We start from the raw sequence: 18,785 nt of genomic DNA, 5'->3' as shown, positions 1-18,785 counted from the left end.
CTATGGTCAATGACTTATATTTATTTATTTTTAGTCTTTTATACTTTTTTTTTTTGTAGGTAAGTGGCAATATGAAGTACAGCTGGGTTCCAAAGGTGTCATGCAGATTGGATGGGCAATGGCTGACTGCAAATTTTCACAAGAAATTGGTGTAGGTAAGGCAGAATTTTAATATTTATTTAAATAACTTTATATTATTATTCTGAGAAGATTTTATAAATTATTTTACAAAAAATAATTGTAAAATTTTTAAAAAAATAAGGTTATTTGTTCAGAGACTAACCCAACTAAAGTTCAGTAGCTTACCTTGAATAACTAATTCCTTCCCATTAATTGATTTCAATCAGTAATTACACTGTTTTTTATTGTAAGTACAAAATTAATAAAAAAAAGAACAGAGTTACTATTTATCCAGAATATGGGTAATATTTGCTACACTAAGCTTCCTGTACAAAAAATAACTTAATATTTAATTTTAAACATATAATTTCAAGTATCAGTATTTTCCATTTATAAAAGACTAATTCACTGTTTTCAAATTATCATGCTTGCTCCATGACAGACACCATATTCAAAGTGAATGGGATATTCATTAAAATGGGATTGACTTTCTTTCAACTTTGGACTGGGTAAGATCCCCTGTTTGTTTATGGTAGAGATTTTGAAACTATTCTGAAGGTTACAGTGGATTTAATGATACAAGAACAAAAAACAAAAAACTTCCTGGGCAGCTTTGCTAGCTTATCTTAAAATTCTGTTATACATCTTGGGATGTGATATTTACCTGTAAGTTAGTGCTAAGATTCTTTTATAAAAGTTTACTAGGCTCTTAGGGAGTGTAGTAGAGGACATACTGACTTTTATCATATCATATTGATATATAAATTTATATTTATATTGTTTTGAATTTTTTGTATGTACAGTATTGATTTGTAGATCTCTAACAAATTATCATTCTCTACTCTGTATTCTGCATTCTTATGCTTGCAGTTCTTTATGTGCGGTAAGCAAAGTTGCCAATGAATTTATGAGTTCAATTGATTAAAGCCAGATAGGCAATAGAAGAGAGGTAAAAAGTCAATGTAACCTGAAAGAAATGTTACTCATAACAATAAAAATACCATTAGTTTATCACTGTAAAAAAATCTTGCTGTGTAAAAATTTTTAACACAACATTCTGGAGTAAGTTTTTTATTGACTGAGTTTCTTGTTAAACAAAATCCAGCATGTCAAGTTAAATAAAAAGAAGGAATGTGAGGTGTGTATAATATATGTAAATTTAATAAAAGTAAAGGGTACATTTAGTACTTGCATATATAAGTAAATTTTTCAGTTATTATTTGTTACATTACTAAGATGAAGAAGAGCTAGGAAAGGTTCAATTGCACACGATGTTACTATTGCTGTGAGTATTTTCAAGCTGAGATTGTAAATTACCTATGGTTTGTGGATGTAGTCATATTGTATCGCCTGTATGGAGTAACAGGTATCGCCTGTATGGAGTAACAGAGTAATGGAGATGATATAGCAAACTACAAACCTGGAAGAGAGCAATAAACAAGCAATAAGTAACCATTTTAAACTAGAAAAGGATTAGTAATCCTTAGATTTTATGAGAAGTATTAGACTTGAAGAGATAATAGAAATTGACTTAATAAATTTTGATAAGAGATAATAAGTAAAACTATTTTTAGTTCAGTTTCATTTTATAAATTAAAAGAAGTGCATCATAAATTATTAAATTAAAATAATGACAATCCTAAAAGCAAAAAGATAATATTGTACTCTTAGAGCATTGGTATTGTAGTTCATAAATAAATAAAAAATCAAAGTACAGTTTATAGAATGTGCATATGTTTTAATAAAATGAAATGTTATATACTTTTTTATTTTAGTATTGTAATTATATTGCAATAATGAGAAGAGAGACAGTTACAGGGGTAAAAGTTGAATCTAGAGAGTCTGACAATTATGCCTGATTTTCTTCCGTGCCTCCTCTAGTTATATTAAAAAAAAGTTATAATGAAAGTCTCTTCATCAGAGCTTAATTTTAATAGTTAATTTATGATAATGAATCTATCAGCAAAGTGTGTTTCATATGTCATAGCAGTTCCAGGTCCATTTAAAACAATAAGATGCATGAACATTTGGAACAATTTAGTCATGGATTTTGCTGGTTAAAATCAGCCAAAAATGATTTTGAATCACAGCTTTAAAAACAAGTTATTTTTAGAATTATATAAAAAAGAAGTAAAATGCTTATTTGTAGATTTTGTTGCTTATGAATTAGGAAAATGTTCTTGTTTTCCCATAAATGCATTTTGTTATTTGACAATTTAGAAGTTATTACATGAGATTTGAAAGGAGATGGTTATAGTTTTTGGGTAATACAGTAAACTACCATGATCTACTCTGTTGGTTAGTTCATCCTTTCTTATCCTCTATCTTTTTTCCTTATCTTGATATCTCTTTCTTATTGTTAGTGCCATGACTGTAGGTCTGGCCCTGCAAGATCTTCCCTATATGCTGAGGTTGTTGGGATCTGAAGAGCCAACATTTGGGGTTTACTTGGAGGACTGCCTATGGACTGACTTTGACTACTTTTCTTGGTGCTATAAAATAAGCTTAATGACTAAAATGCATATTGGAACATAAAACGGCCTCCTAATTGCTCTATAATATAAAAAAAAGTATAATTGCTCAGTTTATTAATTCATATTTAATAAAAATACAAATTGTGATTGTTATTTATTGTTAGCTTTTAATACGTTGTAGAATTTGTTTTCAGGAGATACAATCAATTCATATTCATATGATGGGCATAGAGTGCGGAGGTGGAATGTTTCTACTTATTCATATGGTGAACCTTGGCTTAGTGGTGACATTATTGGTAGTACTATAGACCTTGATGCTGGTTCTATAGTGTTTTATAGGTAACTGAATTATATCAATTATATAAAATTTACTAAATGGTATTAAATTTTAATTTTATATTATCATAATTATTGTTGCGATTCATTACATCGTAACTAAAGGAATATATTATGCCATAATGGCAATTTTTGTCACATATGCGCGCATGTGACAAATGAACAAATGAATGAATGAATGCGCGAATTGTATTGAGTATTGTATGCCTATGATTGTATTGTATTAATTGTGTGCCAATGAAAATTTTCAGAATTGTTTTGTTAATCAGTGATTATATTATAAATCATTATTTATCCCAGTCATTATTGATAAATATTTCTATTAAGAGAATATTGTGTGCACAATATCTTTAAACTAGAAAATTCCCTTAAGAAGAAGCTTAAGTGTGAAATTACTTTATAGATCCAATTACATTTTTTTCTTCTAGAAATGGTCGATCATTGGGTGAAGCATTTGATCGGATTCAGATGGGGCCTGGATATGCATATTTTCCAGCCGTTAGTTTAGCATTTACAGAAAATCTTGTTGCTAATTTTGGTTCCTTGCCTCTAAAGTATCCTGTAGCTGGATTTCAAACACCACAAAAGGCGCCGAAAGCTGCTGTAATTAAAACTACTCTACTACTTGATTGGTTTCAGCAACTTATAGCAATGACTGATCCTAAGTATCAGGTGAGTGCTCCAAAGTAACAGCTTTTACATTCTTAATCGTTAGATACAATTTGGTTTATTGGGATCTGGAGTCATATATTTTACCCTGATCAGTAATCTTTCATATAATATATGGGGTCGTTCAATAATTAAAGAGATAATGACTAGAAAAATTATTATTTGTTCAATGACAATGAAATTAATGCTACTTTTCATCATAATCATCGGTCTTTAGGTACTTGTCCTGCCTTCATGTGAGCTTTCTTTTTTCAGTAATAAACAACTGCTTACCTTGGTGTTTGAGTCATACTTATTCCATATACATGACTTGCTCATTTTTGCCAAATATGGTGTAAAAACCCTTTGAGAGGGTCAGTAAAAAAATCTGATTGTGCAGAGATTGGGATTGTAAGTTGGATGTGGCAACACTTCCCAACCCATCTTTTGAATACTTTCCTGTAGAAGAATTATGCTTTTTGAGAGGGAACCAGGCCAATTCCTTCTTACTTTGGGTTTCACTTTATTTTCTAGCATATCACAAAAGTCTCACTTTTGATTGTACATTGTTCTTTCAAACATTTGGAATAAACTGGAACTTTATAATCCCTAAACACCATTAGCATCACTTATTAGTATCACTTTACCAGCTGATGCATAGGTTTTGAATTTTTCCTAGTGGGTGAGCTTGGATGTTTCCATTCCATACTTTGGCATTAAGATTCCAGCTGAAAATGATGAGTCTGTGTTTCATCAAAGTTATAAAATCCAAAAAGTACATTACCTTCTGCTAAAAACCACTGTATAAATTTTTTACAAATGTAAATTAAAGTGTGTTTGTGATTTTGAAACACTTTTAGAACCCATCTTGAACATGTGTGGTAATTTAGCTAATCATAGATAATGGAATGGACAGTGGCGATACGTAATAAAAATTTCAATGATTTCTCATATTTTTATACATCTGCCCTTGTAAATAAAATCATTAATGAAATTTTTTAAAGCGTTAGTAAAAACTTGCACCAGGCTTCCGCTGTGATGAAAATCTGTAATATATGTTCTGCATGATTTAATCTGTTCGATCTGCCTATAAAAATATACACAGTTAATACAATTTTACTGTACTGTTTTAACATCTGCAAATAAACTTTTGCTATCTTTACGTCTTCAAAAAAATAAAATTCTGATAACTTTCTGTTCTTCCGTGACAGACGTTTCAAGGAGATCTGACATTTTGAAATAAACAAAAGAGGTAATGGAAATTCTATTTGACCAGCTGATTGTTTTTGTATGTCAGGGATGTCATCTTGAATGTCAGACAGTTTCAGTAATTTTATTAAATAGTTTTCCACTGTTGCCGTTTATCTATAATTACTGAATGACTGACTATCTTGACTATAACTTGTCTATAGTTAGTATCATGTCTATTCAAATCTAACAATCATCTTTTTGGAACATTTATTTATCTTACTATTAAATGCTTTTAAAAATGCTGTTTAAATGCTTTCACTTAACATCAATTTTCATTTTCTTTTCAGGTGCTTAAATAATTTGTGTAGTTTTAATCTCTGTCTGTAATAGTCCCTAAGTAAATCAGTATGTACTATTATGTTTATGGAATATAGCAAATATAAATTAAATATGTTGTGTTTTTGTATAACTTAGACGAGATATTTTATAAAAGTAGAAAACCACTCCTAAGGGATATTCCAAAGCTGACTGGTAAAAAAGTAAAAAAAAATGTTTGTTATATACTTATTTACACTACTTTTCCTTATCAATACGAATGAAGTCTTTTTTTTTTTTTTTTTAGCATATTTTTTCAGAACAATACAGTTCATGAGTACTCCACATTGTTATTCATTTCTAAATATTTTTATCATTTTACAATAACTTATATTGTTATTAAATTCCCAATTTCATGAATTCTACCTGCACAATTCTGTTGCAGTCCAAGACACTAGCTGTCATTTTTTGGTTTAATAATGCTTACTGAATTTTTTCAGATTGTTAAATGATATGTCCACCCACCCTAACTATTGTTGTACTAATGTTGTTACCATAATTGCAACACAATATTTGGTATATATATATATATATATATATTGGCTGTATTGTATCCTTAAACAGGTAGATCCTTTAAAACTAGATTTCTTAAATCTTAAATACTTAAAAAATTATAAATTAGGTTTATCCAATATGGCAGATCATTTAATAAACAATAAACATTCTATTTCTATTAACACAAATTTAGAAATATTAGAAACTAATAATATGACAAAATTAAAATATATTAGAAAAATATTACATATATAAATACAAAAAAAATTTCAATTTGATAAACCATTAAACAGTTTTTGAGGGAGACGTTCGTATAAAAACAGTAACAGATAACAGGACTCAGGTAATTAATAAGCAGTTATTAATATTTTATCTTTTTAATGCAATAATGCAATTATTTCAATCATGAATATGGTTGTGGGATCCTGTGAAAGTACTTTCATGAAAAATTAAGCTATGTCTTATCTGAATATGCTTTACTAGGTGGTTTATTTAATAAAATTTAAGTATAACTTAACAGTACAGAGGAATAATATGAATCTTAAAAAGATTAATTTCATTGAAGTAATATATATATATTTTTTTAAAATTGTTAACTAATGTTTTTATTTTTCATGTTTTTACAGAATGTTTCAAAAGATGGTCATATAATTTCACAAGATGGTACTATTCTAGTTCTTGGAAATTTCCTTATTCATTATCTGGCACCACTTCTACATAACTCCTATATTGTTGAAGCATGTTTTGTTCCATTTCTTATATCACTGGGAAATAAAGCTATAACACCTGGGAAGAAGTTACCTTCTAGAATAGTTCCAGCTCTTCGTCTTAATAATTTCCTTGATATGTTTTGGATGTTTATGGAAGTAAGTTCTATTTCTTCTATAAAACTTATACTTCTATAACTGTATACTTATAGTTTATGTTAATTTCAATGCAATCCACAATTAAATTATGTAACTTCATAATCATTTGATCATGTGAGTTATTTCATTTATTGTTGATTAGTTTCATTTCTCCATACCTTTGAACATGTTTCGTTGGACAAATGTTGTTCTTAGGGGAAATGGAACTACTCAACCACAAATAATACTTAATTTATTGATCAAACCACAGTTTGAAAAAGAGTGAAAGTAGAGAATTCTTGATAGCTTGTTCCATATATATAAAAGTCAATTTTTTCAAGTCCCTGTCCCTCTCTATTAATATATATATTTTATATATAATTCAACTTGATGCACCTAAGTACAGAAATTAAAAAGTAGATAAGATGACACCTTATTTTTCATAACTTTACAATAGTGCTTTTGTGGCAACCCACATCTTCAGATGTAATTTTCGTTTTTTAATTTTTTTATCAAACTACATATTAAAATCGAAGACATTTAAAATATATATAAAGATTTGTTGATAATATATGTAATTTTATTTTTGTATCAAATTAAAATTTAAATTAAGGATTAAAATATAAAAATTTTTGTTAATTTTAAAAAAATCAGTTAACTTTTTTTAAAAAAAACTTTCTTTATTTAAAACATTAAATTATGGAAATTAAAAACTACATATTTCAATTTAAATAAAATTTAAATTGTGATTTTTAAAAAAAAATTTAAAAAGATTTTTATATTTTAATTCTTAATTTTCAATTATAATTTGATAAAAAAATGAAATTACATATATTATCAACAAATTTTTATATGTATTTTAAATGTGTTCAAGTTTAATATGAAGTTTGATGAAGTCTGGATTGCCACAAAAGTGGTATTTTAAAGTTATGAAAAAATAAGGTAAGTGTCATCTTATTTACTTTTTAATTTCTGTACTTAGGTGGATCAAGTTGCATTACATATACAAAATATATATAAATGATATGAGACCTCCAGCCAATTGGGATTAGGGTAATACCTGGTTGTCTTACCTCTCTTGGATCATTTTATACCCCCTGTAACCCACTTGTCATACATTAGTTTTATTCTCATTTAGCAAAATCTACTATTATTAAACCACTTTTATGGTCTTTTTAACTGGCACAATTTTATTCTGTTCAAATCCGTGCAGTCCTATATCTGGCACAATTTTATTCTGTTCAAATCCGTGCTGTCCTATATCTGTGCAGAGATCACCCTGTTGCTCAATCATTACTGTAAAGAGAAATGTTTTTTCTTTGGTCAATTCTGTAATATTTATTTTAGTTTGACTTATGAAGAAATTTCTATTGGACCAAATATTGATGTGAACATCATAATTGGTGGTACTAAATCTCAAAACAGGTTTGATTAACACTGACAATCAGAGTTATATTACTCATGTAAGACTGGAACAACTGTATTGCTTGATGATAAAAAGCTCTTTTTTAATTCTATTATCACCACTTGGGGATTATATTTTTAAAAATTAATTTTACCTGAATGCTTCCCCTTGCGTTTGGGAATCACCGAAGTGAAAATTTTTTTCACATTTTCAAATTGTTAATGCTCAAAACAATATTTTTTAAAACAATAAAGTGTCTAAAATAACTTAATATTTCTACCCTTATGGAAAGCTACCAAATTTAAAAAAAATGAAATTTGTTTTTAATTTTGATTTTACCTTATTTCAAAAAAAATTAGTGAATCCTTTAATCATTAAAAAAAAATCATCTGATACATGAACTCCTAATTTTCAAAAAAAGTTGAAAACATATTTTTCAAAACTGTGATGCTAATATATTGATATTAAAATTTTGATTGTTTTATTTTGTTGAGCATCTTGGTTTCAGAATTTAAAATTAGAAGATTTAAATGTAATCAAGAAGTATATTTAATAAAAAATAACAATATTTTTTAAATCAATAACATTAAAATATATTACAATACATGTTTCTTTTCATATGTCAATGAAAAAAATAAGTGAAGCTGTGACCAACCAAAAAAAAAAATTGAGAATCCTGGCTATTGAAGTTAAAATTTTTAAGCTTTTTGGATACTCATAAAACAGTTTTTCTTTTAATATTTTATATGAATATTGTTGTATTTTTGAGTCATAATTTTCCTCATCTGGTTTTTTCCAAAAGATATAGATGTCATGAAGGCTTTAGCAAACAATCCACAGCCAAACCAACAGTTGTGTTGGTTTTATATTTGAAATGTTTTTATATTTCTACTATACAGTTTAGATACAATTTGTATTTATTTATTTAACATGTATATTAAAATTATAAATATTTTTGTATAAAAATGTGAAAAAAAAATTCATGATTTTGATTATTGATTTTCCATAAAAAGGAATTATTATCATAAAGTTGCAAATAGAGCTTAAAATGATTCAAAAATGAACTGCATAATTTGACTGGCGCATAGCCAGGAAAGTTATGCATTTCATTGCCAGCTTTTTTTTAATGAATTTTCTGTTTTAATTTTATAGGATTTTTTTTAAGCAACAAACATTGTTTGTAATAACATCTCTAACTTAAACACATTCAAATAAAGACGTGCTGTTACTTCATTAATTAAAATTTTTTGTTTTAATTTTAAATGTACATATCTTGAATTGTACATATGAATTGAATTTTGAATTGAAATATACATATGTATATTTTGAATTTCTGACTTTTGCAATTTAATTTTACAGGAACGCATCATTATATTACTGTAATAGACAAGTAATATTATAATCAGCAACTGAGTTCAGTTCTGATGCATTTATAAATAAGATCCAGCTTATATTATTAGCCAACAGTAAGAGGCTTAACAGTGCGAAAGCCTAATCAGCACAAAACATAGTGAAATGCTGTGAACTATTATTCAAATAATTTTTCTACCAAAATTCACTGATACGAATATTTCAGTGTGATTTGACATGTAAAATAGATTTATCAATGCATTCATAGTACCTGCCAGATTAGTAGGAGGGAGAACAATACATATCGTAAAATATAAAAAAATCATAAATTAGCTCTGATTTTCCATTGTTATTTCTTAAATCTACATTCAGATAAGTGGAGAGAATGACTCTACATTTGATGTTATATAATTTAGAAAGACACTTTTTGTGTCTGAGACAATTAAAATCTTCATTTGGGAACAATACAGAGAATGAACAATCAACCTCAGATCTATTATAAATATAGTGTAGTTTTTATGAAAAATATCATCCTTAGCCTTGAAGCTTGATTACATTATATTTACGTCTTCTTCATAGAAATACAGAAGAACCTCTATTAGGAACCTCCAACTGGGAGTGTCAATAAAAATTACAAAGTACATAAAAAAGTAGTATTTGAAAGTATTACTTTCAAATCAGTATACCAGTGTTTACCAAGGTTGATAGTCTATCATAATTTTTTTGAGTTTATTATGTTTATTTGGTAAACACTGAATATTAGATTGAAACGTACAAAACCTTTTGTTAGTTTCATGGGAGTTAGGTAATGTGTGTTGGTTTATAATGAGAAAATTAATGTCTTTATACTCTGAATCAAAATTTCTATTGTATATAGCATTATTAAAATTTATTTGAAATCATTCTTGTAAAACCCTTTAGAAATTATCAATCAACATTCTTTAGGAGGAGTTTCATCAACTCATTAAAAGTTGCATAACATTTTACTGTTACTCGGAATTTAAAATAGTATGCAGAGAAATTCCTCTCTATACAAACTAACAAAGGCCTGTCTGTCAAGTTGTACCAAGTCAATGTTATCAGATCTGCGGAATTGAGAACAAGACAATTTTTATTTTCATCAAATGCTGTCAAATGTAATTTAAATCTGTTCAGTGGTAAATTATGTTCTGCTAAAACTGTTGTTAATTTCCTCCAAGGAACTAGTAGGTTGAAGAAAGTTAAATTCTTTTGTTACATTATATTCATCATCATTTTGGAAGTTTAAAATCTTTTTAGTATAATATGAAATCCAATTTTTATATGGTAGCATCTGTATGTGGAGATTGTTCAATCCCAAAGAGTTAAATTGTTATGGACGGTTACTAAATTACTTCTGCTACGTTATACCTATTGTTATGGATGGTTACTAAATTACTTCTGCTACGTTATACCTATCTGTTAGAAATAACTGACTATATCCTTCATATATCGTATATCCTTAGTATTTTCCAACTCCTAAATTAAGATCTTGACTTATCAGTATAGATCATGAATAGAAGTCCTTATAAGTAATATTATTTATTCAGTTCAAAATTTAAGTGATACACTATAATGTCTAATTCTTTGTTCTAATTTAATCATAAGAAAAGTTGTAGGGCACAAGGTCTTTACTCATTCAATTCAAATACTTGTTTGAGAAAATAAATATTACTTAACTTATACATTCATTTAAAAAAACTGGCAATCAATACAATGTGTTAACCAAATAATTAAATGCATGGTAAGATTTGTACACTATGTTATCAACAGTGCCTCTTCCCTTGTCAGCAAAAAATTCAATTATTCATTTTAGAAATGGACCAAACTGTTTTTCATTTATTTGGTATTCCATGTTTAGGCTTTAAAAATGGTATTGACCATTCTTTTTATCATTTACTTTAACTGAATTAAAGGTAATTGGTTAAATTATGGAAAATTTTTGTAAAATATTTCACATTTAGTTTGCACATAGTACTGTTAATTTCTTTTATAATTTTTAATATAGACAGAAAAGTATGAATTTGTTTGGAGAAAGAATTTGACAATCAAAGTTTGTCTTTAATTTTTTTCAGTCAATAAAACTCCCAGTTGAAATCATTTTTAAGTATTTATTTATCTTTGATTGTTTGCATAATTAAGTTTTCTTTTTTCTCATGGAGAGTCAGAATCTTCTGTTTGAACGATTACATAATATATTTCTCTTTTATTTTATATATTTTATTTTAACATTTTACATGATTTATTTATCATTTAAACTGATTGGTATGGTTGATAAACAAGAAATTAGGTTTGCAGTTACTTCAGTATTATAATATGAATTATTTGTGTGTATGGTTCTAAAGCTAAACTTCTTACTCCACTGTATAAATCCTCTACATACACAATTTGTTTACTAAATTTAGATGAGCACTTTCTGCGTTTTAACATAGTAACATTTTAAAATAGGAATTGGAATAGGATAAAATTAACATGCTTAGTTAGCTGTCAAAGCTTAGATAAAATAACTGAAGTTCCTGTGTCAAAGGTGCTTATATATGGAGCAAGTTGGGAAGAAGTTAAATGTTATATAATAAAAAAAAAAAAAAATCATTTTAAAGCTGATCAAAGGTTGTAATTAAAATCTTTAAATTAAACCTACTTCAAAAAATTAGTGAATAATTTTTGTAATTTATCATTTCTCAGCAATGAATATCAATTTAATATTTTTTAATGTAATTGTTTATAAACATCGTATTATAATTATTTATTTAAAATAATAAGTTTTTGTACATAAGATAAAATCTGAAATTTATATATTCTATATTAAGTAAAATTCTCTTTCTTCCCTATCTGATAAAATGAACTAATTTTTTACAAACCAATTTTACTTTTTTTTATAATAAGACAGATGCTGATGCACAGATTACTAAATAAATCAATTAAAAACAACCTCCTTTTAAAACTGATTAAACCGTACAAATTTAAATACTCGATCCCACACTTGTAAAAAAACAAGTTTTTTTAGGAGCACTGAGACCTAATTATTTAATTATTTATAAATGTGGGAAAATATATATTTTCTGAATGCCTATACTCAGTAAGATCTGAATCCTGTATGGAGCAAAGGTTGGAAAAGTAATATATGATTTGTGAAACTGGGAAGAAATGCCTTTACTTCTTCTGTCTATCCCTTGAAATTAGATTTAGTAGACTGTTACATTTGTCTGCAGTCTGTAAAAGAATTAAAATTACAAATTGGTTGTAATTCAGTGTTTCTCAACCACTGGTTTGCGAGATAATGCTACTGGTCCCTGAGCAAATTGGCCCAAAAAAAAAATTAAACTTTAAAAATATGAGAAAAAATTAACATTAAAAAAATTTATATAATGGTAATATAAAATTTATATATTATAATTATTTAAAATGTTCTGTATATATACATTGACGAATACTGGTGCATGTTTAATTTATTGTATTCCTTGCACAATCTGCAACAATAAACTATCATGCGTTGCTTGAAGTGTAGAAGGAAGATATCAAAACAACGCTAAAGAGTACGGCTTTGGCGGTACCTTTGTTTTATGACTTAGCTATGCGCATGTTCAATTTATTGTAAACACTACATTTACAGATTGCATTCTTTACGCAGTCGACTACTAGTGAGATTGTGGATACCAGTGTTCTTTGGTGGTTGGGTTTCAATTAACATCCTCATACATCTTCTAAAGTAATACCTTACGGTGGTACCGAAACCTAAAAGAAAGTCAACTGCTAGTGTTGTAGTGAAGTGGTTACTTTTTATTATTGCAAAAACACAAATATTTATTCCTTTTAAAATGAATAAAAAAAGACTGGGAACTTTACATAATTTTTTCTGCACTGAAAGTTCTACTTTGGGAAATTGAATTATAGAAGAATTGAGTGAAACAGAAATTGAATGTCCACCAAACAAGAACAATAAATCTTCCTCCACAAGATGCTACAATAATGAGTACTTGAAATATGATGTAATACTTTGGCGGGATTCTGTGGAAGAAGATATACGTCCAATGTGCAAAATATGTACTGAAGCTAAGAATAATGACACCATGGAACCGTCTAAGATGTTGCGAAATTTAGACATCTCGAACTAGAACACAAACTATTGGAATATTTTGAACGACAAAGACAAGAATTTAATTTACAAAAGAAAAAATTTAAAGAAACCTTTATTCAAAATAAATTGCAATTGAAATGCTGATACTTAGTTGCACTACGTATAACCAAAACAAAAAAATTGTTCACAACCAAAGAAAATTTAATTAAACCGGTGTTAATTGATGCTTGCAGTGAAATGTTTGGACCCTTAACTGTAGATCAGATCAGATCAATTCCTCTTTCAAATGATACGATTAATCGTCGAATTGAAACTCAGAAAATATTGATTACCAGTTAATAAAAAGTATTAAACAATCAGCAGTGTTAGCCTCCAGATCTATGAATCCTGTGATATTTCCAAAAAGCTATTTTGTTCTGCTATGCATGGTACATTGACTATTCTTCTGAAGAAATTAAAGAAGAATTATTGGTTTGCAAGATGTAGATTCCATCTGACAAGTTCTGAAGTTTTTGATTCATTGAATTTGTATATTAATAATGATTAATATTGATTACACTGGAAAAATTGTATTGGTCTGTGTACCAACGGAGAAGCAAATATGGCTGGGAACATTGCAGAGTAACAAAAAAGATTCAAGAAATTGCTTCTCTTGACATATTAATAATACATTCCATAATATATTTATTGCCAGCACTTAGCAGGCAGAAATATGTCACCTGACTTAAACGATGTTCTGGAATCGACAAAAATTGTTAATTTCATAAAGAAAAGCGATCTTAACGCTTGATTATTTGCCATTCTTTGTCAAGAGGTAGGAGCAGAATACCAACATCTGTTAGTTCGTGCAAAAGCAAGATGGCTCTTGCGAGGAAAAGGGCTTACCAGACTTTATGAATTAAATATGGAAATGAAGATATTTCTGGTAGAAAAACAGTCTCCTGTTATCAAAATGTTTTTCCAATATGTATTGGATTGCGAAGCTGACTTATTTAAGTGACACATTTTCTTTCATAACGACTTAAATTTAAGTTTACAGAAAAGTATGACAATTACATTTAATTTATTTAACGAAATTGATACATTTAAAAAAAAAATTAAATTTTGGTTAAAAAAAATTGAAGAAAATATTCCTAATGTATTTAATTCTTATTACGATTTTATTACTACACAAAAGGAATTAATAATTGATAATGTGAATGTAGTAATAAGTCAACATTTACAGTCATTTTATGATGGATGTAGGGAAAAATATTTCCCTACAAACATAAACTTGCAGGAGATGAATTTATGGATAACTAATCCTTTTATTGAGAATAATTGCAATAGTATAAATTTAAGTAACAAACACCAAGAACATCTCTTGGAATTGAGTTCAGACATAACATTAAAAAACAAATTTTCAACTATGAATTTTTTAAATTTTGAATTGTAATAAAAATAAATATCCAAATTTGCATAACAAAGCCATAAAAATGTTACTTCCCTTTGCAACCATATATTCATGTGAAGCTGGATTCTCAGCTATGACACTTATTAAAACAAAAACAAGAAATCGTTTATCAGTAGATTCATCTCTTCGATTAGGTTTAAGTAATTTACAACCCGACATTGAAACAAAATGAGCAACAAAAAATTTCTCACTAATTTTCATTATTTACAATTGGTTTGTAATATGATTTGTTTGTAGTGCCTTTCTTTTTCCTGTTTAACCTCCGGTTAGATAATTCTTCAGAGGATGAATGAGGATGATATGTATGAGTGTAGTCTTTGTACATTCTCAGTTTGACCACTCCTGAGATGTGTGGTTAATTGAAACCCAACCACCAAAGAACACCTGGTATCCACGATCTAGTAATCAAATCCGTGTAAAAATAACTGGCTTTACTAGGACTTGAACACTGGAACTCTCGTCTTTCAAATCAGCTGATTTGGGAAGAGCGTTCACCACTAGACCAACCCGATGGGTTTGTTAGTGCCTATTTTTAAATAAAACAACCTACATTTATTTTTTGTTATTTATTTTCTGATTTTCATTTATATATTGTTTGTTGTTTACAGATAGAAATGATATTAATTAATATTATGTATATGTAAATTTAATTACTAATAAAATAAAAATATGTTAAGTATTTTATTTTGCTTGTCAAAAAATTCTAAGCTGAGGGTCTGCTGGTTCCTGTATATTTTTCTATAATTTTACCAGTCTGCCATAAAAAAAAGGTTGAGAAACACTACTGCACACTACTGCTATAATTGTTTTGTCCTATTTTTTATGATACTTTTTCAACTTCTTAATTGTAAAGTATTCATTAGATTGCATTCATGTACACAGCTAGTTTACACTGATTGTCAGCAACCAGTACCAGTAACCAACACTTGCAGTTAATTATGGATATTCTTGTAGAAAACAGACTGCAAGTGATTTTTTTTAGTTCAGAGCTTGTGGTAATTATATTTAGTAAAGCAGCTGGTCTGCATATGTAGTAGAAAAATAAATGACTGCTTGTTTAAATTATAAATGCAATATTGTTGTATTGTCACTGATTAGTAATTTTTGCAAGCATTTCATGTAAACTGACTTTCTCTGTGATTGGGTACAATTGAACAAATAAGTGGCATTATTTTAAGCTTGTCAGTGCCAATTGATGCGGGCAGCCAGAGCTCGAAAAATTTTTGGATGGGTACTATAAATTTTTTGGATTTATGAATGTGTCTGACATTTGTGAATAACTGTAGTACTGGAGGAAAGAAAGCTAGTTTCTATTAGCTGGTAATACTGCTGTAAACCATCAGTGCTATTAATCATATAAACTGCATACATTCGTTTGACATCTGGCCAATGGTTAACACCACTGCTGTCCATGAAATACATAAATAAGAATAAGATGATCTATAAAGTGAAAGAGGACTTGTCAGAACATTACTTTTCCTCTTATCTTCATTTCCTTTCATCTATTTGCAAGTTCAAGTAGAAATAGTAATTTAAGTAAGCATTTTAGTTGTAATCCTATGACATAAGAAAAATAAATGCTCTATAAATAATTGAAATTTTATGAGTGTAGATTAGGAAGTTCCTTCCTACACAATGTAAAGTAATTGGAGAAGCATTTACATTTACATTGCCATTAAACATTAGCCTTATGTCATTAAACTACTTTGATGATTATTAGGGTAGGTTACATGAATGTAAGGTTTGTCTTCATTTTGTTTTTTTTTTTTCTAAATTTTGTTACAAACCATAAAGGAATTTTTTAAATTAGTTAGTTTTTACTGCATATTTAATGTTTTCTTTGTATAACTTGTGCAGTTAAAAAAATTCAATCAATTGTACGTTTACTATATTATATTACCTATATTGTTTATAGGTAATATTTTATCTATGTTTAATTTAAAGAAATGTTTGAGCCAATTTTTTTTAATTTATATTTATTTAAATACTTGTTTATTAAAGAATATTTTTTACCTCTTTTATAACTTTACTAGCCTATTGCTTTTTAATTTTTGGCTGACTTAAAAAAAAACAAACAAAACCAGACATTCTCAATTTAATTTGTATGTTACTTCTTTTATTTTAGTATGTTCTTGCTTTACTCTAATAAATGCACCAATTTTTATGACTTTTTGTTGTGTTAAAGAAGTATCTCTGGTAGGACTTTGCAGTAAATGAAATAAATTGAATTTATTCTTTCACTCTCTCTATCACAATGTGTGAACTGGTGACTCTACATCTGCCATCTCAGAGATTAACTGTTTTTGTACTGTGGACTTTAATTAATAGGTTTAATAGGTTGCAACTATTATTTTATAAGCCCATGAAATAATAAAAGTTTTATGAGTGTTCTTTTTATGTGTGATTAACATAATTAATATTTTTGCCTTCATAGGTACTGTGTAACCATTTTAAAATTGTTTTGCCAAAACCATCTATTTCTATACAATTCATTCCTGTTTTCATAGATTCAATTTCTATTTCAATATATATTTTGTATCACTATTTATAACTGAACACCCCACGAATATGAAGAGTTTACTTAGTAAAGATTCTTTTAAATCATCTTTTTCCCATCTAATTTTTGAGATTTTTTTTGTTATTCCTAACTATTGTTGTTCTGAATTATTATATTTCTTCCATGCATTTATCTTTAATAAGAAATTAGATAAAATTGAGTAAAAATGAAGTCTCGATTGTGGACTAACTTTTAAATTATTTTTCATTTTAGCTTTAATGTTGCCTGTGAAGTTCAAATTAATAAAGTTATAGCATCTTTACTGGAATTCATTACCAATTGTTTTTGCTGCAGTTTTTTTTTTCAATTAATTGAATTTGTAAATATTTATTTAAAATGCGTATATAATGGTTTTAGGAATCTGAACAACGTCGGTCACTTGAGGTTGTCGCCAGTTGTATGCAGGCAAGATTTCGTAGAGTATCTTGTACTACTGAATATTTCTTACAAAAAGAAACACTTCAACTTTTAATACTTCTTTTCCGACATCCTAAAACAAGATTCTATTTCCTCCAAAATATTTTATTTGACAAAGGAAGGCAAGTAGTGGTGTTTTTCAGTTGTTCATTATGTTTATTTTACTTCATCAATTACTGTAGTTGGATATTTATATTTTTAACTACCAATATATATGGTTAGTTCATATTTAAATTCATTAAAAACATATTTCATTATATAAATACTGTAAATTGCATCTTAGTTTTAAAGTTATGTAGTATTTATGTAACATGAAAAGGGGTGTGTCAAATATACCTGTATTAAGTCAGGTTAAAATCTAAAAAAAAAAAACACTTTATCAAAATCATGTGAGTTTGACCTGAATTTTCAACAACAGAATGCAATAATTTATTGGTAATTTATCAATAGTTGTTTATTCTTTGGTTTAACTTAAATCTGTTATGGCAGAGTACTTGTATTCTTCAAAATATTTCTCATTCTACAACTATAATGACAAAAACCGAGAGTAAATTAATAGCTAAGCAGATTTTGAAAATTTATGAAAATTTAATGAACTAAAAAATTTAAAATTTTGAGAGAAAATACTAAACCAATAATTGAATGAATTAATAAAATCATACAATAAACAAGTGAATAAAACCATATTCACATTACATGTTATTAACATTTCACTACAGGCATAAATGCAAGTTTTTTAAATGATAGAAAAGAACATTATGTTTGTTTACACCTGAGTGTACCTCTTGTTGCTTAAATCATGTGACCTATTGCAGGTGATACTGTATGTTAGTAAAATTACTGTTTATGAATGTTTGCTTGTAAGCCAAACGATTATGTAGATTTAAAACTTTAAATATAGATTACATAGATTTGAAATTAAAAAAATTAACATTACTTTGAAAAATAACCATGAAATGCAAAAGGAATTATTCTAATTTATTTGGAAAAATAAGAAAATCTACGACCTGCTTACAGCAGGAG

At 27.6% G+C, this 18,785-nt stretch overlaps 1 protein-coding gene across 3 annotated transcripts in view; it reads left to right on the top strand.

Annotated features, from left to right (window-relative positions):
* The window catches only part of LOC142321729 (E3 ubiquitin-protein ligase RNF123-like), a 127,231-nt gene that overhangs the window by 26,519 nt on the left and 81,927 nt on the right, over nucleotides 1-18,785 (top strand). For all 3 annotated transcript variants that reach the window (XM_075360051.1, XM_075360050.1, XM_075360049.1), the window contains exons 5-9: nucleotides 60-155; nucleotides 2,789-2,933; nucleotides 3,359-3,602; nucleotides 6,266-6,505; nucleotides 17,703-17,884. In XM_075360051.1, the coding sequence (XP_075216166.1) occupies nucleotides 60-155; nucleotides 2,789-2,933; nucleotides 3,359-3,602; nucleotides 6,266-6,505; nucleotides 17,703-17,884 (907 nt within the window). The remainder of the gene's footprint in view (nucleotides 1-59; nucleotides 156-2,788; nucleotides 2,934-3,358; nucleotides 3,603-6,265; nucleotides 6,506-17,702; nucleotides 17,885-18,785) is intronic.

Source organism: Lycorma delicatula, chromosome 3 (assembly GCF_047948215.1).
Source record: "Lycorma delicatula isolate Av1 chromosome 3, ASM4794821v1, whole genome shotgun sequence".
Classification (NCBI taxonomy): domain Eukaryota; kingdom Metazoa; phylum Arthropoda; class Insecta; order Hemiptera; family Fulgoridae; genus Lycorma; species Lycorma delicatula.
The sequence above is the reverse complement of the archived record's forward strand: the minus strand, read 5'-3'. Positions and strand labels throughout refer to the sequence as shown.